General features: G+C 33.8%; 1 protein-coding gene across 8 annotated transcripts in view; it reads left to right on the forward strand.

Annotated features, from left to right (window-relative positions):
* The window catches only part of PAN3 (poly(A) specific ribonuclease subunit PAN3), a 135,353-nt gene that overhangs the window by 61,217 nt on the left and 48,028 nt on the right, over nt 1-26,108 (forward strand). For all 8 annotated transcript variants that reach the window (XR_011506840.1, XR_006532479.2, XM_014843829.3 and 5 more), the window contains one exon: nt 4,759-4,906. Coding sequence is in view for 6 of the 8 variants with exons in the window: in XM_014843829.3 (XP_014699315.2) it covers nt 4,759-4,906 (148 nt within the window). In the remaining 2 variants the exon portion in view is untranslated. The remainder of the gene's footprint in view (nt 1-4,758; nt 4,907-26,108) is intronic.

The following is a 26,108-nucleotide window of genomic DNA, read 5'->3' on the forward strand; positions in this document are numbered from 1 at the left end:
CAAGCAAACCCAATAAAAATGGTCAAAAAATGTGAATAGACCTTTCACCAAAGAAGATATAGAATGGTGAATCATTTGGGAAATGCAAATTATAATTACGAGATTTTACTACACACCTACTAAGATGTCCAAAATGTAAAAGTCTGACCAAAGCCCTTGTTCCTGAGTAGAGTAATTTGATCTCTTCACGTAGTACTGATGGACGTATTAAAATAGTACAACTACTTTGGAAAACAGCGTACCAATTTTTTGAAAAGGTTGTATATACACATACCATATGTCCAGGCCATTCACTGCTAGGTATTTACCCAAGAGTAACAAAACATGTTCATACAAGGACTTATACATGAATATTCATTGCACCTTTGTTTGTAATAGCCAAAAACTGGAAACAACCTTTGTCCATCAGATGAAAGGATAAACAAATTGGGGTATGTTGATATTATTAAATATTAATCAGCAGTAAAATAATGAAGGAAATATTGATAGAGGCAATGACATGGATGAATCTTAATGAAGCCAAGCGAAAGAAGCTAGCCAAAAAACCAGGACACACATATGTATGTAAGATTCATTTGTATTAAATTCTAGAAAATACAGACTAATTTATAATGATAGAAAATGGATCATTGATTGCCTAGAGACCAAATAGGGGAGCAGAGAGGAATGGGAAGGAGGGATTTAAAGGAGTCTCATGGAAGCTTGGGCATGATGGATAATATTCATTAATATTCATTAACTTAGTAATGGTTTCATGATCATCTACCTATGTCGAGTTATCAAAGTTTGTGTTTTAAATATGTGCAGTTTATTATACGTCGCTTATATCTAAATAAAGCTGTTAAGAAAAAGTCACCAGGTCATGTTTCATTCAGAGAATGGAAAGATTACTGATAACAACTTATGAAGCCATTAAGACAGGTAAAGCAAATTGAGCTCATTATAAGGAGTTATACCATGGAAGTATTTTGTGGTTTTATGAGTTTACTATGCAATTAAAAAAAGAAAACCTGACCAATGTTCAGGAATGTTAGTGGTTTCTCGATCATTCATACATCACCTTAAGACAACTTTCTTTTTCTTACAGACCTGTTTTACATGTGTAGCATGAAATATTTCATGATATTTTGTGTTCTAATTTCATTCAATCTTTCTCTTCCTATCTTTTTACCTAATTTTAAAAAATATTTAATGGCTTCACTATTTTGTTGCACTATTTGTTAAATATTAGTCCCCTAATTTTGGGACTAATTTATTGTGGTTTTAAATAGTAAGTATCCTGTTTGTAGTGGAGTCCAGCAGAGTATTAAATACCGAATTTTACTTTAAGTTTCCGTGGAATCATATAATAGTAGAAAAGTATAAAATTGTGTTAAATCTGAGTGAGAAACCTCATCAGAAAATTACTTCATTTTTTTAAAAAGCTTCATTGGTCATTTGTAGATAGGAAATACTCTCCTTTTGATTGGATGGGGTGTCTGGATTGAAACATTAATTATTATTTCATTTAAAATAAAACGATAATAATCACAACAGTACTTTTTCAGCTGAAGATCAGCACTCTTGATCTAATACATTTCTGTCCAGAGTACAGGTAGGAATCATACCCAAATGTTGGGGAATGATGTCAATTTGGAGAACTCACTATATAAAAGGCACTTGGTTGTTTTTGGCATGAAAGTTGCAGTGTAAATTTAAGTGTATGAGAACCTAAAATTCTATTTTTATTGACAAATTTTCACAAAGTGAATATCTCTTATTTGACTTGAATAAACATTGATTTTTTTTCAAATGTGCATTTATAATGTTGAAGACACGAATGAAGAATAGGATTTAAAAGACAAATACAAATTAGAGTAGAAATAGAAATTTTGAATAGAAATACAATTATCTATATTAAAAAAGACAAATTTAATAATATAGGAACAAATCTAGATAGTTATGATGAGATTATCTAAATCATAGGGCAAAAATAATAAAACTTTTTGCTTTTTCACTATTCCTTTTCTCATTTCGTTCTCTTTAGTGTTGTTGAAGTTAGACAATTTATATAACCCAAGTCCTTGAATTGTCTTTCTAGACAGAATCTTCATCTCCTAAAGCTTAAAGAAATTATTTATTTTCTGATGAATGACTTTTCATTTTAATGTGATATTAGTTTTAGTTACCAATTTTGTCTTATCTTTCAAAAAATTATTATTAATATGTTAAATGTGGGTGCCTATGCTATTTTGTTACTTTATAAAACTCTTATTTATATTTTAAACTAGTAATATTGAAGCAGTTTTAAGAATGCATCTTTTTATTGTAGTTATTGTTTTATCTAATTTTGTCATGAAAGAATTCTCATTATTATAGTAATTTTTCATTATTACTCTATTTCTGGTAGTTTTCTAATCTGGCTACAGGAATTTGTATTATCTGTTAATAATAGTAGCTCTACTCTCATTCCTAGATTTTGTTTTATACCTCAATCTTATGTAATTCTTTGTTTTGCCATTTAAATCGTTTTACTTTTTCTCTAATCTCAAATACTTAGATTTGAATAAAACAAGCTCTGAAACCGCTCACTTAAGGGAACCACCCAGCCATCTTAAATCAGGAAACAGGAAGGAGGGAGGGTTTTAGGCCCTTCTTTTCACTTTTTAATTAAAATTCACTGTTAGGTAGGTTTTTTGCATCTGTGCTTGTTGCAGTTTAGTGTATAAATTTTTTAGTTAAATTTTAATAACTTCTATTATAAATTTGGAGGCCCTGTATAATTTGTTATAATGACATTTTATATATATGGTTTGTTTGGGAACAGTAGAATAGACTTTCCCTTCCTTTTTCTCCTTTATAGGATCCCTTAAAAGTAGACTTTCAAATTAATTTAGAATAGATTTAATTTAGAGAAACTCAGCTTTGAAATCAGGTGGTCTGTTATTCACAGTGAATGTAGGATATAAGTGAAATGTAAACTGGGTAATGCCTAATTCTCAGGAATATGCTACTAAGATCTTTGTATGCATATATAATTTTCTTTGTCTAAATTTGCTGTCTCTTAGTAATCTTGTAATCCTGAAGTCCCTATCTCTCCCAGGCATTTTGGACTCTTTAACCAAAATACCTGATTACTTTTATCTTGATTCTTATCGTCTAAAATAGATTTAGGATTAAATCTGATTTAGCTCTGAAATGATCTTGTTGGTAGCCTTTGTTCTCTTTCAACTAGCTATTACTACCTCAGTAAAATGCACTGACTTATTTTCTACTCTAGCAATTAAGGAATTGACCATACTTTTAAAGAACATGCCACTACTTTTGAAAACTTCAAAATTTGGAAGGTTTAAAAAAAAGTGTATATATATATATATAAAAGTGATAGAAGAGGATTTTTTTCTCTTTGGAAAGTATATTTTGGCTGAGGCCTGATTGTTTTTCTTTTCAGAATTTCATGTCTCAAATGTGGGAGTAAAAGATGTTAATTCTGTATATCTAATATATTTTAATTAAGCCCAGATTAACATTTCTTCTATATTCTGTCACTTTGTATTTAATTTTAACTGGCTTGTAACTGGTAAAATATTTGTTTTATAGTTTAAGATTACATTAGCCTGTTGACTTATCTTACAAATCTAATACTTTGAACTCTAACTTGGCAGTTTAAAGTGTCGTTCATATCAAGTAGGGTAGTTGTTCTTCAGTTATACAATAATTAGTCCACCTTCTTATTTTCTGCCTTCTATGGAAATTAAGTTTTACATCCCAATGATCAATGCTAAAATACTTTTAAGTGATTAAATATTTTGCATCATGATTCAGTGTGTTTTAAAACTTAGTTTATATGTATACATAGAATTTGGGCTGAAGTATGAACATAATAAATTATCTCCTTATTTGACCCTTTTGGAAGTTGAATTCAAATGATATCGTTAACAGTCATTGAATCTTTATACTTAAGCATGTGGAATTTAAAGTGGTCACTATTTCAGAAAAATATTTAGGATATTCATGTGTTCGACATGGACAAAATATAGGCCATTTATGAATTTGATATACAGTCTCATAATGTTCTAATAGTTCTTAAAGCCAAAAGTACCATTCCACGTTAATATATAAAATGTTTGGCATAGTACAACTGTGAAGAAATGTTTTTTCCATATAACCTCATAGTAAAATATTTTTAATATAGCAAAGTACATGTGATGCTTTGCAGGCATTGGGGCCTCTATTATGCTTTTCTTATATCTTGATTCCTCCCATATTTGCCTTGTTTTTAAGTGTTTTTTCTTGTCTTTACTCTGTTACCTAAATACATGGTACCATATTATTGGGGAAATGTCTCAAGTGCTTACAAAAAAGGAAGTGATTAATTTTGGAATAAAGACAGTTTTGACCTTTATCCTGGTAGAAGTGGTTTAGAGATATTAAATTTGAAACTTGTTGCTCAGTTTTGAGGTAGTCTCAACCTCCCAGTTCTCTAAAATGTGCTAGGATAGTTTGGTAATGATGCATATTTGACAATAAAGGCAAATTTTACATGTTTCTGAGGTTAAATTCTGCAATGAAATGATTACTATCTTCAAATTTGATTAAAAATTTCCTGCAAGAAATTTAATTATACCATCCCAAAATAAGAAAACTAAAAAACACTGTAAATCCTTTCAATAAAATACTTTACTCAGTAAATAAAGCACTGTGGAGTAATGCCTAGTAGATTCAATGTCTTTTTTGGGCTTAAAGTGTGTTAACTTACTATATTTGATTTTTAAATAGACACCAAATCCTACTGCAAGCGAGTTTATTCCTAAAGGAGGATCAACCTCCAGGCTGAGTAACGTGTCCCAGTCAAATATGTCTGCCTTCTCTCAAGTTTTCTCTCACCCATCCATGGGAAGTCCTGCTGCTGCTGGATTAGCACCAGGTAAGCTGAGTAACTATTTCCAGTGAGTTCCAGATATCAAATCTGTAAGCACCGTTTGCTGTGAGTCTGTCAGAACTGAAGTTGTATACTTGAATGATTCACATTTAAACACATTGTAAGTTTTGTTTTGTAGGTTTTGGTACCATAGACCAAATGTGTAGTTGAAAATTATAAAGCAAAAATTTAAGTATGAACAAAAATTGTATATAAAGATATTTAAAAGAACAAAAATAAATTTAAAGGAGAAAATGGTTATTTAGAAAAAAATACCTATCTGGACCTTAGTATTTCTCTATTTTTTAAAGTCAGCGATAATGCTGTTTCACTCAAAAACTTCTGTAAAAGCACCAGAAATAGAATATTGATGTATATATATGTTTCAGAGTTCTCCTTTTGTACTAAGTTTCTAAAATAATAATTTATTCTATATCATTATAAATAAAAGTTTAGATGCATTGCCTTTCAGATGTTTGATTATAAATTTGTAGTGGTAATTTTAAATTGGATACAGTATTATAAACAATAGTGGGAAAGAAATGTAAACTGTTAGGGGTCATTGAAGTAGGGAAAACAGTTCTTCTCAATCTCTTTCTTCCAAGTTTACCCATAATGGCAGAAGAGTTTGAACAAACCAGGGGTCTTGAGGCATAGTTCAAAGGGACTCTTTGAGAACCCTGTTTTCTTTGAAGCCCTCTCTTTTATTTTAAAAATTCATGCAAATTTTGCATTCTACTCCATAACATAAACATTTATTTTAATATAAAATATGAAAAATTTCTTAGATAACATCAGTAATCCCTGTGGATATGTACCTTAATTAGAAATGTAAGGTATGCGAAATTACACTGAATTCATAGCGAGTGCTGAGCAGGTTACTTTGTGTCTGTAAAATGTTTGAGCTGCCCACACAGATTATGTTTCAAGAACCTGCACTGAATAATCATCACTTGGTATTGAATATTTCAAAAACCAGAAACAAAATGAAATATACACACACTAAATGAAGCCAAAAGAGCTATCTAGATCAGCCTGGAACTAGTACTGCCTCCAGAGTTTAATCCAATTAGTAAGATAAGTCATGGGTTTTGATACTGCTGTCAAAATCAAGGACGTTTTTTGGAAGAGGAATGAGAGAAGATAATAATAACTATGGAACAGAGCATCTGATTTAGCATATAGAGTATCAAGTGTATGCAGAGGCTGAATAACCTTGTGTTGCCAAGGATTTTATCAGTGCCTCCTTCCCCCAATCCCCTCCCCTTCCCACTCCTCTTCCCCTCCCTTACAACCACCTCCGCCTCATTTGTCCCCTTACTTTTTCTTCGACTTTGGCTCTTTTCAGGTTCAGTTAATTTTTGTAAACATTTTCCCTTCTTCCCTAGAGAGCAGTGTCAGAATTGAATATCCCTGGTAGCCTAAAAGTTTTACTTGTAAGTAATATGCTACTATGGTTTTTCTCCCATTGAGGTGTGTTCGAGTTGTTTACATGAGCATAATCTCCATGTCAATTACACATCTAAAATTTCTTGGAGATTTTCCAAACTTCTGAGCAGTGTTTATAAAGCACCCACAATAATGATATGCATATGCCAATCAGAAAACTTCGGCTTTCTTAATTAAGCGCCAGTTTATTTGGGGCTAACGACACATCTTCCCGTCTTTCAAAAGTAAATATTTTGTTTGCATATTTGTCTAGACTAGTTCAAGCTTGCCATTTAAAAAAAAATAGGTTTTTTAAGTATTGACGGAGTTAAAAATGCCAAAGGGAATTTTAGATCCTGAAAACATTTACTTAAAAAATCCATTAATGCTGTGGTATTTGTTTAAGCTTGCCAGTAGGGTATTTTCCTATATGTTGGTAAGTGTTTCATTGGTCCCAATTGGGTATCACAACTAAATTTAGGGTGAAATTAATTAATTTAAAAATTAAATTAACTGAGAAACTATTTATGCTTCTGCATAGTTCTAACATTAAAGTATTCATTCTGCTTCCTATTAGTGAAAGTAATTACTATCTGGAACCATTGGAAATAGGCCAATATGTGATATTAAATGTATTCCTGAATTCTTTATACCTATTACTTAAAAATTGTTCATTCAAATGACAATCATTTAAGCTAAAATATTTTCCCAAAATACTGGAATGATGAATGGTTTTGCATTTATTATTTCTCCATGTTTTCTCCTTTTAATTAATGGCTTAATATTCTTTGGAGATGAGCAAAGAAAAAAAATTGTCTGCCTTGCTTTCAGAAAACCGTTTTACCCCTTCTGTGTCTTCTATCATTTCTTACCCACAAAGGTTATTTTTTTTCAAGGCCTAGGAAAGGTTCTTGACATTTCTACTTTAAGGTTGTAGAATAAAAAAGGTCGTAGAGTTATTTACCTACCTTGGTGGTGATTTAATTTATCTTTAATGCTTCTTGTCTACTGTAGTTGTAACCTATTGGTAATTTTCAGTTATAAAGTTTCATTTTCTCTTTTTTCAACTTATATTCCAGAAATTATTGCCCTTGAAAATATGTCAAATTACTGTTTTTCTAAAAAATCTGAAACCTTAGTTTGGCACTCAAATGTAAACTAGAATAATGTCACTTTTATTATATTTGGAAAAATACATATTGGAATATATTCTGACCAAAAATGTAAAAATATTTAAGCAAAGTTGAGTAGCTATAAGTTAAGAACCACTTAACACACCCTTAGCAAAATTGACTTCCAAAGTATGCTACAGTAAGAATACTTTTAAAGTGGTGCATAGTCTAAAGATAAAGATACATTTTTCTAGTAGTTTTTGCTATGGCACACATTTTTTGAATAGATCTTTACAAGTGAAAATATGCCTACTCTAAGTATATGAAATGTTAACTTGTGGTTTAATTTTTTATGCCATGAAAAATAGTTTTATCATGAGAACTAATTGCTGAATTTTTTTTAATCAGAATTTTTCTTGAGTATTTTGATTTGATAGTAGACTTAGTAAACTAAGTCTTGGTATACTTTAAGTTTAATTACCTCAGTATTAACCATAGTCTGAAAGGGATTTTTAAGAGAGGTAGCAAAAGGAGCATACATTTCTGGGTAGTGTTCTGGTGTGTCATCTGCTGGTTTAATGCAGTTATAACTTAAGAATTGGGCATCTCTTGTTCTGCTTAATTGTGTGTGGACACTTGGGAGGGGCAGAGGAGAGTCCCTGAATTTGAAAATGCCATCACTGATTTGTAAATGAGAAAGAAAGCCATAGTGACTTTCAGTATTTTCAAATATTCATTCCTTCAAGATGAGTATGCTGCAGATTTTGGGACTATTAGATATATTTTATTGTAAGTTATGATGACAAATCTCAGATGATTGATTTGGGGAGAAGAACTTAATTATTATACTAATCATTATTGAATAATTGTATTCATTTATTAGAAATTTTATTGTAATATTTTAGAAAAATCTATGTTTTTAGATCCAGTTTTTTGAAGTCTTTAATCTTTTTTTATATATTCCTGAGGGTGCCAAATCGATGGGTAAAATTGGCTAATATTCTTTATTTTTTGGCTTAGGCAAAGTATGAGGGGAAAGGGGAAATTTATCTATCATTCTTCTTAAAAATATTAAAATATTAAACTTTTTTATATATATAGTGTACTATTTAAAAGTAGAGTTACTTATTCTTGTAATGTTGAAAGGTTTGAGTGAGGAGATTGTTTTTAAAGTTCTATGCTAAAAGATGTCCTATGATTCATTAGCTCTGTGGCGTTTCACATCATAGATGGAGAAATGGAGGCTTAATTCGGTTCTGTTGTGTAGTAGTTGGCTTGTGCAGTAATCTGATGTTGGTCGTTGGTCTAGGTGGAAACTTTGGGGTTTACATAGTTTAGCCTTGTGCCAGTTTAGAGGCGGCATTCCTGACAGGCTGTCATCCAGCTTCAGCTTTGTCACTTACAGTAATAGGGAACTCATTAGCTAATCAAGGCAGTCCAGTGTACATTTTAACATTTGAATAAAAAAGAAAACTATATCTTATGCTGAACTTAACTCTATTTTGTCTGTCTTTTATCCACTAGTTCTAGGTTTTTCCCTTTGCGTTGAATGAAATAAATCAAAATCTTTTCTACATGATAGTCTTTTCAGTTATTTTCTTTTTTAGACTAGTTGTATGTATGTGTGTGTCCATATAACCAATCTGTTTATATGATTGAAAAAGAAGAGAGTGGAAAAACTGGGAAAATACTGTTAAAATTAACAAATTGTATGTGTCAAAAATCATCAACTCTTGTAAATCATAATGGCTGGAACACTAGTGTGGGTAAAATTAAGACCGTAGGTATGTCTACTTAGCCATATTACTACTCTGATATCCAGCGAAGGAGTGTATGTACCATTGGGAAAATAGGAAACTCTGCTAATAGGTTGAAGCTGTGGTGACTATCTAAGTTCATATTTAAAATTTTACTGTGTATCTTAGTCTCTACATTAAAATCGCTCAAGGCATAAAAACTCCGTAAGCTATTATTTTAGATTATTTTATGTTTTACCAAGTGGTATAATTACTGAAAATAAAAATTATAAAAAATATTTATAAAGTAATTCTTAAACATCACCATGTTTTATATATGTAACTCTAAACAGGTTTTCCTTGTAATTATTTTTTTAAAGTCTACCGTTAAATGGATTCTGTGGGACAGTCAAGTAATTCAACCATGAATTTATTTTGATATTTCAGTCTGAACTGATTTCTCTAAATTATTGTTACTCTTAATAATAGTAGAGCTAGTTTAACATTAAAATATTCTTCTAATTGTTTTAAATATCAATCTAGATTTCTTAAGCATATTACAAATTCCTTAAGAAGAAAGGACCATGTCATTTCTTATTTAGCACAAATTTAGGCATATAGAGAGTACCTAGTAAATGCTTATTCATTTAACTAAGCTCCATTTTTGTCTTGGAAAAAATTTTTTTAATTGATGGGTATCTCTTAAGTACAGTGAATTTTAATGATTTCATAAACATCTTTGAAGAGCTTCTAAAAACTGCAAATGTTCAAGAGAATATAGTTGAATAGTCATATGAGGAACAGAAATATGCCTGTTGAAAGTTTTAACTGCATCAGAACTAGAGTCACTGTGTGTTTTGAGGTGCTAAAACATCCTTAAAACCAGTTAAAATATTTGTGTTATTTTTAAATTGCATGTTTCCATTTTTTGTAACTACTTTGTTTTTCAGGTATATTCAGCAGAATCACTCAAACCTTTCCAAGCTTTCTAATTGGGGATTGCTTTCTACATTAAAAAATAAAATAAAAATTTATAGTCAAGATCAGGGGTTCCTAAGGTTTTTGTGAAAAGGGACTTTTCATCGCCCTGTACTGTTGAGCTCATCCTAATGGGGGCTGCTCTGTGTCTGCATGTGTATGGATACAGATGGTGATGTCCCAGGGAAGATTACTAACAGTAGAACTGTAGAACCGTAACTGGGTTAGGAGTGCCTGCTAGCTATATTCCCTTCCCAGTTGGGAATTTCAGGAAACTGAGGCGAGACGTTAATGGCGCAGAGGGGGATGTGGCTGCTGCAGCTGGCTTGGAGACCTGTCAGGTAAGGCTTAAATAGTTACCGGTAGATACTGTTCTACTGGTTGGGGAATCCCTGGTTAATGTGTCCTGTTAGATTTGAGAGTTCCTATTGTGGGCTGCTTGTTTAAATCTTGTGTATTGGCTAACTTGTCCCTTAACTAAGGGGTAGGGGCTGGATGGGAGTGGGTAGGACTTCCCTTCAACTATAGGTTCAGTGATCTATAACTGCATCAATGTCTCCTGCAGCTCTTGGGCTGCTTTCATTGGATTGATTTGATTGCCTTTAGAATGTGGTACCAGTTCTACTGAAGTAGCTGTGTGCCGAAAGGCACATCCTTTGATCCCTGTGTTTTAGCATCTTCATTTCTATGAGAAGATAATTTTAGATGGTTTTAAAAGTCTTTCTAATCTAAACTTCTATTATTTTGTGACACAATCATCTGTAGGAGATAGGTACACTAAAAGGAGATAGAAATGAAGACTGTGATGAGAGGTAGCAAAAAGGCGAGTTTGATTTTTGTAGTAGACTTAAAAAGGACTTAAAAAGGCATCTGGACTTCCTTGACATACTCTGTGTAAATAGAATATCCCACCACGCTTACCTTTGTGTCATAGGTGGAGATGAGGAGAGTTTTGTTTTAGCATTATAAGATTAGAGTCTGGGATGAATCAGTGTTGCAGTGGTTCTGAATGAACTGAGAGGTGGAGAGAGCATGTAATAGAAAATGCCGAAGAGCATTCCTGATTCTTAGCTGGATGCGGAAAGTTAGATGTCAGTCTTTTTTTTTTTCCTTTCAGTCAGATAGGTTGAGAGTTCCAAGGATCATTTCTTCTTTTACCGTTTGACTCATTGGTGCCTGGGACATTGTAGGTACTCAGTGAGAGAGTGTGGATAAAATTATCATGCTTGATGTAACACGTCTGGTTAGGAGCGGTCCTCTAATTCGGTAGGAATGAAGTGAGTGGTGGCAGCCTCTTCTGTTTCTTGAATTTTCCCTGATTCTTCTCAGCTTGACTCGTCATATTCATATATGAAAATCATCTTTTTTCTTATTCTTTTTACCTTTCAGATGTGCAGTTACCCTAGAGAAGGGCATGTAGGAAGGGTGTTAGTCAAAGGAGAGGAATTAGAGATGAATCCCTCTTAAAACCCCCTGTGTACAGACACATGTAAAACCTAACCAGGAATACTAGCAAAAACTCAGATGTGGACTGCATGTTTATAGTGACAGTGTTTAGTTTTGGATTTTTTAGTCAAGGATCTCTTACATATTGGTATGTCTGAAGTGAGAAGTTTTCTTATAATTTTGTAAACATCTTCCCGTATTTTAGATGTGCCAGATTTTAGACTGGTGTTCCTGTAAATAGTAACTAGTAGTCCCTTTAGGGGTTTTGTACCTTTTAGAAGACAGTGCAGATCAATAGGATATTAATATAATTGTAGTCACCAAACTGGTCTTTAAGCCATAGCTACTATGGACAGTAATCTTAGTGCCCACTGTGATGTGGTGGTAGCCTAAACTGCTGAAACAAATAGATCCAAAATGTAATGGTTTCACATGACAAACATTTATTTCTTGCTTTTATAAAAGTCCATGGCAGATGTTCAGATTGTCTGGGATGTTCTCCTCTGCATAGTTAAGGATCCAGGTCAAGTGGCTTCTAGGCATCTCTCTAGTCAGCTGGAAGGGCGAAAGTGTGGAGGAGCATGAATAGGAAGTTGGTATGGACAGCCTGGAAATTGTCAGAAAGTTTCTCCAGTGATGGCTGTCTACCAAAATTTGGAGTTATATATTTTTAAAGCAGCTCGGCTACATTTCCAGGTCTTCTTTGGATGCAGAATTTTAACAGTTGATCCTTGTTATCTCATATTTATGCATTTTGGGGCATTATATTATTTGCATCTTTTGTATCTATCTTAAAGAAATCACCAAAGCAGCTGTAGTAACTGATTTATCTAGCATCATGGGAAACGAAACTTCCAGCATACTTGAATTTTTTGCCTATCAGAAGCTGTATGGCTTTAATTGTCAGAACTTTATACTTATAGTAATTTTTCTTAGAAAGATTTCCAAAATTTTTAGTACTCTGTTGCTTCAAACAAAATCTAACCTTTTTTTGATAACTCATGATCAACTTTATATGCCTCAATGATTGTATGGAACCAGGATACACTTGGTACTCTTTAGGTATCAGAGTTTGTAGAGCAGTTTTTTTCCATGTTATATAATTAATTGGATTCTTTACCCTTACCATTGTTCTCCTGCCGCAGTATATTAATTATAACTACTTGAAGGTGAAGCCTTTCTCTCTTGCTCTCTGAATCTGTTAAAGTGCCTAAATGTAGTGCCTTGAATGGACATACTCAGGCAAGTTTATTTGAACCATTTTAGTGAGTTCTTACTGGCTTTTTATTGATGACTGTTGTGCTGTTAGTATCCTACCTTTAGGACAGTGGTTCTCAAATTTGAGAGTCCATCAGAATCATCTGGAGTGCTTGTTAAAACCCAGCACTTGCTGGGTCCCCCTCCCAAAGTTTCTGATTTTGTAGGTCTGGGTGAGTCAGAGAACTTATTTTTCTAGCGTATTTCCAGGTGATGCTGATAGATTGCTTCTCCCGGGACACCATTTTTAGAACCACTGCTCTACATAGCGTTCCATGCTATCTTCTCTCCTCTTCCTTCTTACAACCCTTCTTCTCCTAATCTGCTGAGGGCTGAGAACACAAATGTATTTTATAATACTTTTTTTTAAAAAAATAAGAAAAAGTCTTGGAGTCAAGGACTTGAATTGTTGCTTGTCAGTAAGGTACATGGGCTTTAAATTATCCTTTGGCTGAGGCCAGTTTTACTTTTCTGGTTCCTGTCCCTGCTCTGGATAACTTAAGTTATCAGATTAGTTGTCACAGGGGTTACTGAAGCTCAGTCAAGATCGCAAATACAATTTGACTAATAATGGGCAACAGGCATTTTTTCTACCTTAGTGATGTTAATGGAACAAACATAATGTAAATTAATTACTTCTAATACATCTAAATAAATTTTTCAGAATACCTGTAAAATGAATAAATAGTGTAAGTACTTTGTTTAAAAATTTAAACCCCATGGTTCTAGAACTGGTAATCAAATATCTTTTATTTGCATTCTACATTTTAATATGTATGTTTTAAAATTTTTATGTAAAGATCACTAAATTGTTATTAATATTAGAGAAATTTGAGAAGTGTTTATTGATTCAGTTACAACATTTTCTTGATGTCAAACTTTCATTTTTTAGTTTGGTACTAGCTTTTATTCATTGGAAAGAAATCCAGTTAAAATTACATTGTTAACTAATATTAATCTTACATTATTTTTTGTGAATATCTATAATTTTTATAATCAGACACGTGTCTTGGAGTAAGTTTCTTGTTTATAAACAACACAATTTATCACTGAATGAAAGATACCATTTACTCATAAACATTCTCATTGAAAAGAGAAAATGATTCTTTCGATCCAAAAGTTACATGTGGTAGCTAACACCAATTCTCCTCCCATTTTGCTCTGACCCTTTATTTAAATAATCTAAGTGTTATGATTTAAAAGATTGCTGCCATTGCAGAGGCTACGGAAGATTCTGTCACTTAGATCATTTGCCAGGTTTGGCAGCTAGCAGGTCACTGTTCTGTATCTTCAAATAGTGTAGTGATCAAAGTTACCTACCTACTATATAGGCCAGAGGGTATAGTTCTTAAAATTGTAATTTAAATCCTAACAATGGTTTTTAAAAATAGGGACAGAGGCCAGCCCCATGGCCGAGTGGTTGGGTTTGTGAGCTCTGCTTCGGCGTCCCAGGGTTTCGCCGGTTCAGATCCTGAGCGTGGATGTAGCACTGCTCATCAAGCCACGCTGAGGCAGCGTCCCACCTGCCACAACTAGAAATACCCACAACTAAAAATATACAACTATGTCCCTGGGGGCTTTGGGGAAAAAAAGGAAAAATAGAATCTTTAAAAGCATGGACAAGTTATTCACATTTTTAGGGGTTTGGGCACTGTAATTTATACTGTTAATATTCTAATATTTGTTGATTTAATTAATGAAAACTCATATGGAAACGAGGCTATTGATGGCAGTAAGGCTGAAGGCAGGCCAAAAGAAAGATTAGTGTGTGTAGATATGGAACACAAAATAGTTGTGCAGGCTGTGATCTCTATCAAATGTTACATAAGAGTATGTGGTTAATAAAACTCAAATCAAATTAATAATATGAGCTCACAGTACTTGCCTAAATTTGGTCAATGAGATTAAATCAATTTTGTGAAGCTTTAGGGTACTTAATAGTTTTATTAACGTGTACAGTGTTTCTAATATCCAGGAAGTCCAAATACCTTTTATCACAGACAGATATTCAGCCAAAATGAACTATGATTATGTAAATCAGTTGGGAAATTCTCTAGACATTGAGGGAAACCAGAGATGGAAACTGAGTTGCGTTTATTTTGACCAGATCCACATGGCTTCTGTCCGAGGTTATTTACATTAAAAAAAAAAAGTGGAGAAAGCATTTTGGAGTGTGCTGAAACTTGTCATTTTTATTGTGTAATGTAATGGAAAGAGAAAATATTTGTACTTTTAATTAAATACAGTTTTTATCATTGAAATGTTACTGTAATTCAGTAGTTAGATAAACATTTTGCACTTTTTTTTAGTGTTTTCCTGAAAGTAAAACTAATGCTGGTTCTTTATACTTCTTTAAAAGAATGAAAAAGAATATTTGTGATATCTTCATGGTCTTATTCTTATAATTTTTAGTTCACTTTTCTTTTTTTGATGGAGGCTTTAAAAACAAGATGCAGTATGTAAGAAGGTTGAAGGTAGACATTGAAGGCTGGCAGAGTAAGACTAGAGTGAGGTATACCACAAATACTGGAGGGTCCTTGAAACCAAGGTTCAGTTTACCGTGAATCTAGATTTTGGAGACTTCAAGAATAGAAAATCGTTCTGTCACATCTTACAATAAGCGTTGTTTCAATGGTAGCTGATAAATTGATTCTGTTCCCCTCTGCGTGGTATAGATTTGCATATAGGATGTGAAGCTCTACTGCCTTCAACTAAAAAGAAATCTATGCAATGCGTACTTCATTGAGAGTTTAATTTCCATAGGCATAAAAACAAACAGCATCTACAAATTTAGACATATATGTATTAAGAAGCAGAGTAAATAGGTTAGGTATTTAATTTGTATTAATTGAATTTCAGTTCTGGCATGAATAACCTTTATCTACAAAATTTGTTTCAAATGCTGCCTTTTATCGTGTTGGGTAAAAGCTGCTGTCTGTTAACGGGAAAATAACATGTTTATATGTAAGATCTATGGATGAAATCATGTCTCATTTAAATAATAGTCTGTGAGTGTACCTCTTCCCTATCATTTCTACAGAATGAGTTTTTAGGTTAGGCCTGGTCCAAAACTTGTACCTGAATTTAACGATTAGAATACTATTTTATCTTTTTCTTTTTGAGCAGATTAACACGTCAGCATGCGTATTGTTAAACTAGAAAATGAGAATCTTAAATGAGTAATTTCAAGTAAAGGCAAATGTATTGATATAATTGAAAGAATCATAGATAGTAACTTTGGATGGTTGCTTTTAGTAATTCCTAAAACAATGAGAAAAATTCTGTTAATAACCTCATATACCTTTTCCTAAATTATTAATAATGAAATTAAATCTTAAAACAATTTGAATAAAAAACACTAGAAATAGGGTAGAGTTTTGTTTTCTTGTTTGATATACAGTTCTGTAGTTTCTTCTGCGTTAAATGCTTATATTCCATTTCATTATTTATCTTTTAGTTACTTCACATAGTATTATTTAAAAATTAGTTATGAATTTTAGTGTCTTCCACAGAGAAGCAAGGATTTTTGTGATTTGCTCAATTGCCTTGTTTCTTAATATTCCATATAAATTATGACCATCTTATTCTTGAATTATGACAGTCTTCTTGGAGTTGTGACTTCTTTCTTTTGGAGGAAAAGTATATTGTACGGTTTGTGTACATTTTATATGTCGCAAATTAATTTTCTTTGTTGGACACTTTATCTGTTCCTTGAGGAAGATTTATAGCTATTCAGGATGTCATAGAGGTTAGGGTAGAGATGAAGTAGGTTTTCATAGTTTCACTGGCAAAAATCAGGTTTATAATCTTTCTAATCTGTCTAATCTGATGAGAGACCTCTGAGTTTTCCATCTTTATTTGTATAAAAAGAATATATTTGTAATTTAAAAATTGTAAGAAAAGTAATTTATTTCCAGAGAAATTTTTAGTTTTGTTGCATTAAATAAAATGACTTGGTAAAATAAATGTTAATACATCTCCAGTTTTTTAAATTTTGAGAAATTTAAGTTTTATTGAGGGGTTTTGTTTCTTATACTTAACTCCTGGAGGTAATTTTGTATGTACCTATATTCATAGGAAATTAATGTTAGTACCCCGTGGGGGAATTGCTTGGAGAAACGTTAAAGTGGATGTTTAGTCTCGGATTTATCATAAAGTAATAATATGTCTAAACTAAAATCAGTGGGGAACCTGTACCCCCCCAAAAAAAGAAAGACCTATTTTAAACATAATAATGTAATCTTTTTGTAATGTAATAATATTTTTGTTTTGCCACTTTAATAATTTTGATTTTGAGGACTAATATACAATAAGACAAAGTACTATTGCTGTCTTCATGAAATATTTCTGACTGTAGTGGATTTATCTCATGGCTTGAAACATTAATACTAGAAGTAGTGACTAATTAAAATTGTATGAAAATTAGCTTGGTTTAGTGTTAATCTTTTAAAGGTTAACCAAGACTGTGCATCAGCATTTCTCAGTGTGCTTTAAAAACAATAGAAATATTTTATATATATATACACACACACAAAAAAAGTTTCTATTTTAATATATATTTTTATAATTTATATATATTTATATTATATTTGTATATAAAATTTTTATATATGTAAAATACACACACATACACACACACACACACACTCTCACACTGAAAGACCAGGACCTGTCCTAACCCTGGCATTCCAGTTTCTCACCCAGATCTTCCCTTCCTTTTCCCTCTAGTTCTGCACATGTCTATTTTCAGAAAGCCTTTCTGATAATTCTGATGTCCTTCCTTGTTAAGAACTAGTGCTTTAGGAGGTTTGGGGCAGTGGAGCAGCATTAGTCTTGTTACAGTGAGGTGGAGCAGGACTTTTTCCCCTCTTCAGGTACTTTCAGTTCCATATGTTTATAATTAAAAGAAAATGTTAATATATTGTCTTAAAATTTTTCATTTTTTTAAAATTTTGGTGTGATTTTTATGGAGCTGTTGTCTTTGTACATGTGAATGTATAATTTCCATATATTAAAAAACAAATTATAGGTAGTAAGAATCCTAAACTGCTTAATTCATTTTCCCAACTTCAGTTCCCTCTTAAGCTATCTAAGCCATATGAAAATCTCTTAGTTACTTTAGAAGAATATGTGCCACTTCCCTTGGTTACCTCAGTTTGTTTCAGGATTTAGGAGTTCTTCATTTTATTCTGCATTCCATTTGCTGAGTTAAGGCTTTTTCTTGTCTGGGCCTTTATGAAGTTGAGTAAACCTGTCATCACCTGATGCTTGAGCAAGAAGCTGAAGACTCATCTTTGCTCTCTTCACGACTAGTCTATTAGGAATTCTGTCAATTCAGCCTTCATATTATGTCTCTCATATATACTGCTTCCATCCTAGACCAAGCCATCATTGCTGCTTTTTGTACTGTTTAAATAGCCTAATTGGTGTATCCCTCTGGTTCGTTTTCCATATAAAAGCAGAAGTAATCTTAAATATAAATCAGATCATGGCTTTTTAATTGTCGTTAGAATAAAATCCAAGCCCCTTACTATGTATGGCCTACATAATCTGTGTCTTGTTTGCCTCTCTAATCTCCCCCTTGCACTCTTTCCATTGTGTATTCAGTTACAGCTATATTGGTCTTCCTCAAATATGTCAGGCTCCTTTCTGGCTCATGTTCTTTGCATGTATTGTTCCACCTATTCTTTCCATGGCTGGTTCCTTTTCTTCTCTTAGGTGTCAGCTGAAATGTCACTTACAAAGAAAGGCCTTTGACTACTGTTTATTTTCTTTTTAGAACTTACTACAATGTGAAGTTTTATTTTTGTTTAAATTAGGAGGAGTGGTCCTCTTTACACCTATTGGAATATAAGCTCCCTTGCGGCAGGAACCATGGCTCAGTGAATATTTTTAGAATTAAAATAATTGAAGATTACTATTAAAAGTCTACCAGCTTTCTTTTCTGATTAAATAAGCCTAGTCTCTTTAGCTCTACCTCCCGGAGGACTTACTGTGTTTAGGAAATACATAACCTATTTGCGAATGCGTATTTGAACATGGTCAGCTGTGTTCTCATCTCTGTGCCTTTGCTTTGGCCTCACTCTACCTGGAAGGCTCTTCAGTTTTGTTGAGATCTTGCCTGTTTTTCATTGGTTAGGTCAAATGCCTTTGTTTCCTGAAAGTTATCTCTGCTTCTCTAGTTATTATAGATATCTCCCATTTCTGTGCTTTCTCTCGTGTTTTGAGTATCTCATAATGTTATTTTAATTTTGTCTGTATGTTTTATACATATTTATTTCCTCCACTAAAGTTAAATGTTTCCAGAGGCTTTTTTCCCCCCATTTTATCCATTATTGTGATCACACAAGGAGACCTAGAGTAAATATTAAAATTTAAAATGTTTAAGCAGTTTAATGGACTTAATGATAGAATGTGAACTTGTTAAGATCAGGACTAGATCTTATTTCTTGAATCCTAGAACCTTGCTCAGTGCCTGGTCTCATGCAGTGGTTCCGGTAAGTGTTCGTATATAAGTTACAGGCTAGAATCACCTGTGGGGCTTTGAAACCATGGCTTCCCCTGGTCTCTTCTAAGACCTGTGAAATCAAAAACTCCACCTTTGGAGCATTGGCCTTTGGTGTATTTTTAAAAATTTCACAGGAGATTCTGCATTACTTCTAGAGAAGAAAAAAGTTCAAAATGCCAGAAAATTTGAAGAAAGGTGAGATTTTATCTGATTGGAATGAGGGTGTCCAGGAAAGAAATGTTCATGGAAAAGGAAATATTTGACATGGGTTTTAAAGGATAGCTAGGATTTTTTTAAACATTTTAACACAGACAGTTGAGAATCTATGAAGTTTATTTTTTTTATGTTTTAACCATTTTAACATCGTAATATAGAAATGTTCTCACTCGGTCAGTGAACTGTCATGAAGTAATTCATTCTGAGTTCGGTAAAGACTGAACAGAGGTGAAGAAAATCTCAGGTGTGGTACTGAGCCTTAGGCTCGAAGGAGGCTTCTGCTGGAGCAGGGCCCTGCTGGAATGGGCGTTTCTCTTCAGTGCTGATTGTGGAGAAGTCCACAGAGTTCCCTTGCAGGGGCTAGGGTAGAGCAGGGTTTTCTACCAACTAGCACTTTGTTTTGTTTTTTTGAAACAAACTATATGTTGCTATCAGTGTGCATTGATTCCACATGACAGTTTAAACTATCACTAATTAGCTCATATGGATACTTCTGTTTCTCTGCCTTAGGCTTCTTAGTCTCTGCTTTTGTTATGTAGAGTTTCTTTTCATTTATCCTTTCAAAGAAATATTTTTGAAGTCTACCATTTGTCTGATATGGAGAGCCACCATCTCTGAACTATCAGAAGAGTAGAATTTTGTTTTAAAATTAAAATTGCTAGGCAAGTGAAGAAGGTTAGATGACTCAGGAACGTGGAAAAATTAATGAAAAGTATCACTGAGATAAATTTTTCATGTATTTAGAATACCTGGCACCTCTTTGCCAGCTTTATTTGCCATTAGCACCCCAGAGTTTGGCACATTGTTTTTTGAGAGTTGTCAGAATGTGAGACTAGTAGGAGATTAAGACTGGAAAGATGGTTTGGAGTGTCTGTGTAGCAGAACCTTGCAACTCAGCAGGCATCAAAGAATTATGACTTAATTACCATTTCTGCCCCTAGGGGACTTGTGAACCAGGAATACAAAACTTAGAGCTTACAACAGTGGTTTTCAAACACTTTTTTAGAGCAGCAGAACTCTTATGCAGTCTATATACAATCCCAAAGTCTAAATTATAAAAAGGAGGGCCGGCCTGGTGGTGCAGCGGTTGAGTGTGCATGTTCTGCTTTGGCAGCCCAGGGTTCGCCGGTTCGGATCCCGGGTGCGGACATGACACTGCTTGTCAAGCCATGCTGTGGCAGGCATCCCACATATAAAGTGGAGGAAGATGGGCACGGATGTTAGCTCAGGGCCAGTCTTCCTCAGCCAAAAGAGGAGGATTGGCGGCAGATGTTAGCTCAGGGCTAATCTTCCTCAAAATAATAAAAAGGAGATAAAATTGGCATTTACAGGATCAGGTTTATTAAATTTACTCATAAGTTATTCAGTGAGAATAAGGTCTGTGTGGTATTTTGTTGAACACAATAGCTTGAAATTGATAGGTGAAGGATAATAATCTTATATTTCTCAATTTCCTTTTCTATATTTTCTATAATATAGCAACATGAAAAGCATGATTCACATGAATAAGTTGTGCACTCATTTGTTCAATTTTATCTGAGTACATGTGCATGTAAGTAAAGAATATAATAGTCACTACTTTCCTAACAGAAAATCCACGTATGTACACAGGGGTAACAGGACAAAGAGGCTTTATTCTGAGGTCTCCATGAAAATGTCCTAACCTAACAGAAATTAAGTATGTTAGTGATGATCTCTAGTATGTTAAAAAGGGATTGCATACTAATTTGGACCGGCATTTGTGATTTTATTATTAATTTAATAGTGAAAAAGTAGATAGAAAATCAAATCAACAATTTGCAGAACTCTGAAGCATTCTGGAAGCCTAGGGTTCTATTTAATACAGTTTGAAAACCGCTGGCACAGAAGGCCTGTTTCTCGATAGGAGGGAGCTTACCAGTACACGGGTTAAGGAAGCTGGGAGGGTTGCAGCTTTTCTCAACTGAGATTCCTCATCTGAACCATAGAATACAGAACATAATTTGAGTGACTATTTTGCGAATTCTCCCAAGGATAGTAAACAACAGATGTCATTCATTACATGGGTGTCTTCACTCATTAGGGCTTAACTCTCCTTTCTCTGAGAAAGGCTGGGAAAGTGAGGAATCAGTAAGGCTTTAAAACCAAACCAGACCAAAAACCGCTACAAATTATCAAAGTGTCAGATGCTTATATTCTAACGAGTACAATTTTCAAGACAGAGCACAATTTTCAAGACAGAGCGTAGTCTACTCCTAGTTTTGTCCTCCATAAATCTCAGCACTCAGGCACCTAGATTCTTGGTCGAGAAATGAGAATTTTCCATGTTACAATTTGGAAGTGACAAGGGAAAATTTTTGATTAGAAATTTTTTGCACACTTCAGTAAATAATAGAATTAACAAATTTTAGAAAGTGAAAAGTTGTATTGGGTCCACGATTCTTTCTGTAGGCGGTCTTGAGTAGCATGTTTGTTGTATAAAAACTTTTTAACCCAATTTATGTGAAAGGATGAAACACCATTTCAATCTTCTGAAATTAGCTTGGGCTTGTTGGTTGCCTGTCTTACTAAGTTTTTTTCCTCCATTTTCCATAATGATGTATTATTGTAGACAAAACCCCTAACTCATGAAATGGGAAGGTCTTGTTTTGTTATGGTATATCTTGAAGCTCAAAGGTTGTGCATGCTGATTTTTTGGTTTTAAAAATACATAATAGGGAAGGCAATTCACTATTGTAGGTCTTGAAATGAAACATATTACTCTTTTTATCTTTTGATTCAGAATATTTTCTCTGACTAGTAAATGATGACCTTGCATTTAAGGAATTATGTAACACTTCACTAGTTTTTTATGTGTCATTAAGCAAAGCTACCCTAGACATGTAAACTATTTCTAGGTGGAGACATTTAATTCCCCTCCACTACACACACACACACACACACACACACACACACACACACACACACACACGGAAAGCAGCTTTTTAAAGATTAAAAGAAGACAAAACAGCAGCTTTGGCCCTTGGAATACTTTCCATTTATATTCCCTGCGAATTTCTTCTTGAGTGAGAAACCCCTATGGCTTGTGTGATAGCTTTTCCTGTAAGCTCTTTTAACTGTTTAACATTTCTTGCTATAACTGAGTGAAAGCTTTAACCAAGAACTACCTGTGGCATATAAATGCCTTCAGTTTATTGGCTACTTCTGTAGTTGAAAGGAAGTTGAACTATTTTTTTGGACCCAATAAGTTGTCCTTTCCACTTGGGTGTTGAAAGAGCTTATGAGCAGTAGCTGTTCTGATTTTTGTTGGTTGTTTTCTCTAGGGAACAAGCTACCCTCTGAGTCAGCACTGGACTTGAAGATAAATCCTACAATTCATGAAACTGACTGATCCGACTAAAGGATGGATAGTTTGGGCAGCGTTGGACAGCTCTATGAGGGGTCTGTTTGTTTAACCGAAGGGATTGTTGAGTTCAGCAACTTTTAATTCCCCTAATCATAAGGGGTTGCTGTTGTGAAAACAGGGTTTGTGAAGGAATCAGTTCTGGCAATTAACATCGGTATTCTTATTGACTCTCTGTTTTCATTTTACCACCATACTTCATGAAACAATTCTTTAAAGTATAGCAATTTTACTGCTATTTGTTGCCAGCAAGAATTAGTATGCCTCTGAGAGAGCAGCATAGGAATTTTTCAGTCTAGTTATGAATCCAAGTTACCCTTTTTTCACATGGGGTTGTAAACATTTCTCTCAAGTAAACCTTTTGGCATTTGGGTTATTTCATCTTTGAAAAGGTAGTTTGCGTTTGTGGCTTGAAACTGTTAGGATTAAATTGAACTTAATTTGATTAGTTTATATTTTACTAGATCATGAATAATTTATATTTTCCCTTATGGCTAATATTGTAATATGCTTTTGATAATTAACAAGTTTTAGCTTAAAAAGTTACAGTACTTTTTGTATCCATTGTCAAGTAAATGAGAATAATTATAATGTTTAATTAAATGGATTTTTTATCTGAAACATGAGGGATTTAAGCTACAGAAAGAAAAATTTTCTTATCCTAATGTTTTAGGCCATAATAAATTATGCAGGAATACTGTGGATTGTCTTTTTGGAAGCTTTTAAAAACAGAGTGTGTCATGACATAAGGAATACTTTACCCAAAGGTACATCTGTGTAGTAACACATAAAATTTTGTGGTTTGAGAGTTAAAGGGTTATAAATATATTAACTTTATTTTAATTATTTGAAAGTTAATATGATGTAAAATATATGGGAATAATGAGAATTTTCCCTAGCCAATATTCAAGCTGATTATTAAATATCTTTAATGTTCAGGCTAGAAGTACAAATGATCATCCATCATATCAGAGTTTGGAAAATTGGGCTTTAGACAAGCGAGCTTTTATACAATTCAACTTTAGGTTCATTAGTTGCATGATTATTAGGACCTTAAGCATGGTACTTTTGGTTAAGAACATTTTAGCCAGTTTTGATAATTATTTGCAAAGCTGAATTTGATCCAATGATGAAATTGTTGTGTGGAAAGAAGTATAGGCTAGTATTACGTTACCTTTTACTTCCTAATTCTGTTGCTTTTTGGATGCTGGTTTGTTTTGTACAATCTGAAGATTAGATCCACATTTAAAATACACACATACCTGTATGATGGTTATCTCAGTTATATCTTTGTGTCCAGTTTTTAAAATTTTCTTGTTTTACTACAGTTTGTGGCTTAAAAGGGATGGTAAAATATTCTCAAATTAAAATTTAATAAAATACAGTCATGTACTGCATAATGACGTTTCAAAGATGGACTGCATATACGACAGTGGTCCCAGAAGATTAGTGCTATGTAGTCTAGGTGTAGCCTCTACTATCTAAGTTTGTGTAAGTACATACTATGATGTTCACCTAACAACGAGATTGACTAATGACATATTTTTCAGAATGCATCCCCATCCTTAAGCAATGCATGACTGTATTGACTTTCTTTACTTGATGGCAGAGTCTTGAAGGATTATTGCCATTAGTTCCCTTGTTGGGCAGAAAAGTGACCAAAACTAAAATCAAGATTTATCATATTCCTGCATTCTAAGTTGCCATCTATCAAAAAATGCATTTGTTGTTGCCGTTAATGCTGTCTAGTCAATTCTTTTTTTTTTTTTTCTTTTTTTTGAGGAAGATTAGCCCTGAGCTAACATCTGCCGCCAGTCCTCCTCATTTTGCTGGCTAACATCCACGGCCATCTTCCTCTATTTTATGTGGGACGCCTACCACAGCATGGCTGTGATCTGAACCGGCGAATCCTGGGCCAGCAAAGTGGAACATGTGAACTTAACTGCTGTGCTGCTGGGCCGGCCCCTCTAGTCAATTCTGACTCCTAGCAAGCCTGTGTACAGCAGAGCAGAACCCTAGCCAGTCTTTGTGTGCCGTCCTCACCTTTGGCACTACATCAGGCAATGCTCCACTGCCATTCACAGGGTTTTCATGGCCAGATTTTTGGAAGTGAGTGGTCAGGTGTTTCTTCCTACTCTGTCTTCATCTGGAAGCTCTGCTGAAACCTGTCCACCATGGATGACCCTGCTGGTATTTGAAATACTGGTGGCACAGCTTTCAGCATCACAGTAACACACAGCCACCACAGTGTGATAATTGACAGACAGGTAGTGTAGTTCCCTGACCAGGAAACAAACTCAGGCCATGGCGGTGAGAGCACCAAATCTTAACTACTAGAACACCAGGGCTGGCTATCAAAGACATCCCATCAGTTTAATAACAGCCTCTTTGGGGGAAAAATACTATTATTACATGTATAAATTTGAAAAAATCTTTAATAAAATAATCCAAACATCCATATTGCTAGGATTCTTCAGAAACACTAAATTCTAATCCAGTCTTTTTTTTTTTTTAAAGATTGGCACCTGAGCTAACATCTGTTGCCAATCTTTTTTTTTTTCCCTTCTTCTCCCCAAAGCCTCCCAGTATATAGTTGTAGGTCCTTCTGGCTCTGCTATATGGATGCCACCTCAGCATGGATTGATGAGCTGTGCTAGATCTGCACCAGGATCTGAACCAGTGAAACCCTGGGCCGCCAAGTGGGGTACACGAACTTAACCACTTGGCCACGGACCCAGCCCCTAATCCTGTCTTTAAATTCAAGGATCTTCTGAATCACTCTTATCTGTAGCAGTTATACATAGCTTCATAGTGCCTTGTTTCTTTTCATAGTACCTAAACCTTTAGAACTGACAGTATAATTTTGAAGCTTATTGTAGACTTCCAGAAACTTTAACAGATAAGTGTTTTGAATTGGTTATACCATCCTCTTCTCCTTTAATATGTTATATGTTCTGAAATGTAACAGTTCTTCTGCCTGTAATCACATTTTCTCTTTAGACTATAACTTTTCCTTCTAGGTGCATTATTTTTATATGACCATTAGTGATGTGAATTTAGGTTAAGTTCAGCTGCATTAAAGTGCTACACTGGGCTGTGTTAGCACTTAAGGGGCCTAGATTCTAGTTTCGTTTCTATCTTCACT

The sequence above is a fragment of the Equus asinus genome, chromosome 11 (assembly GCF_041296235.1).
Source record: "Equus asinus isolate D_3611 breed Donkey chromosome 11, EquAss-T2T_v2, whole genome shotgun sequence".
NCBI classification, from domain to species: Eukaryota; Metazoa; Chordata; class Mammalia; order Perissodactyla; family Equidae; genus Equus; species Equus asinus.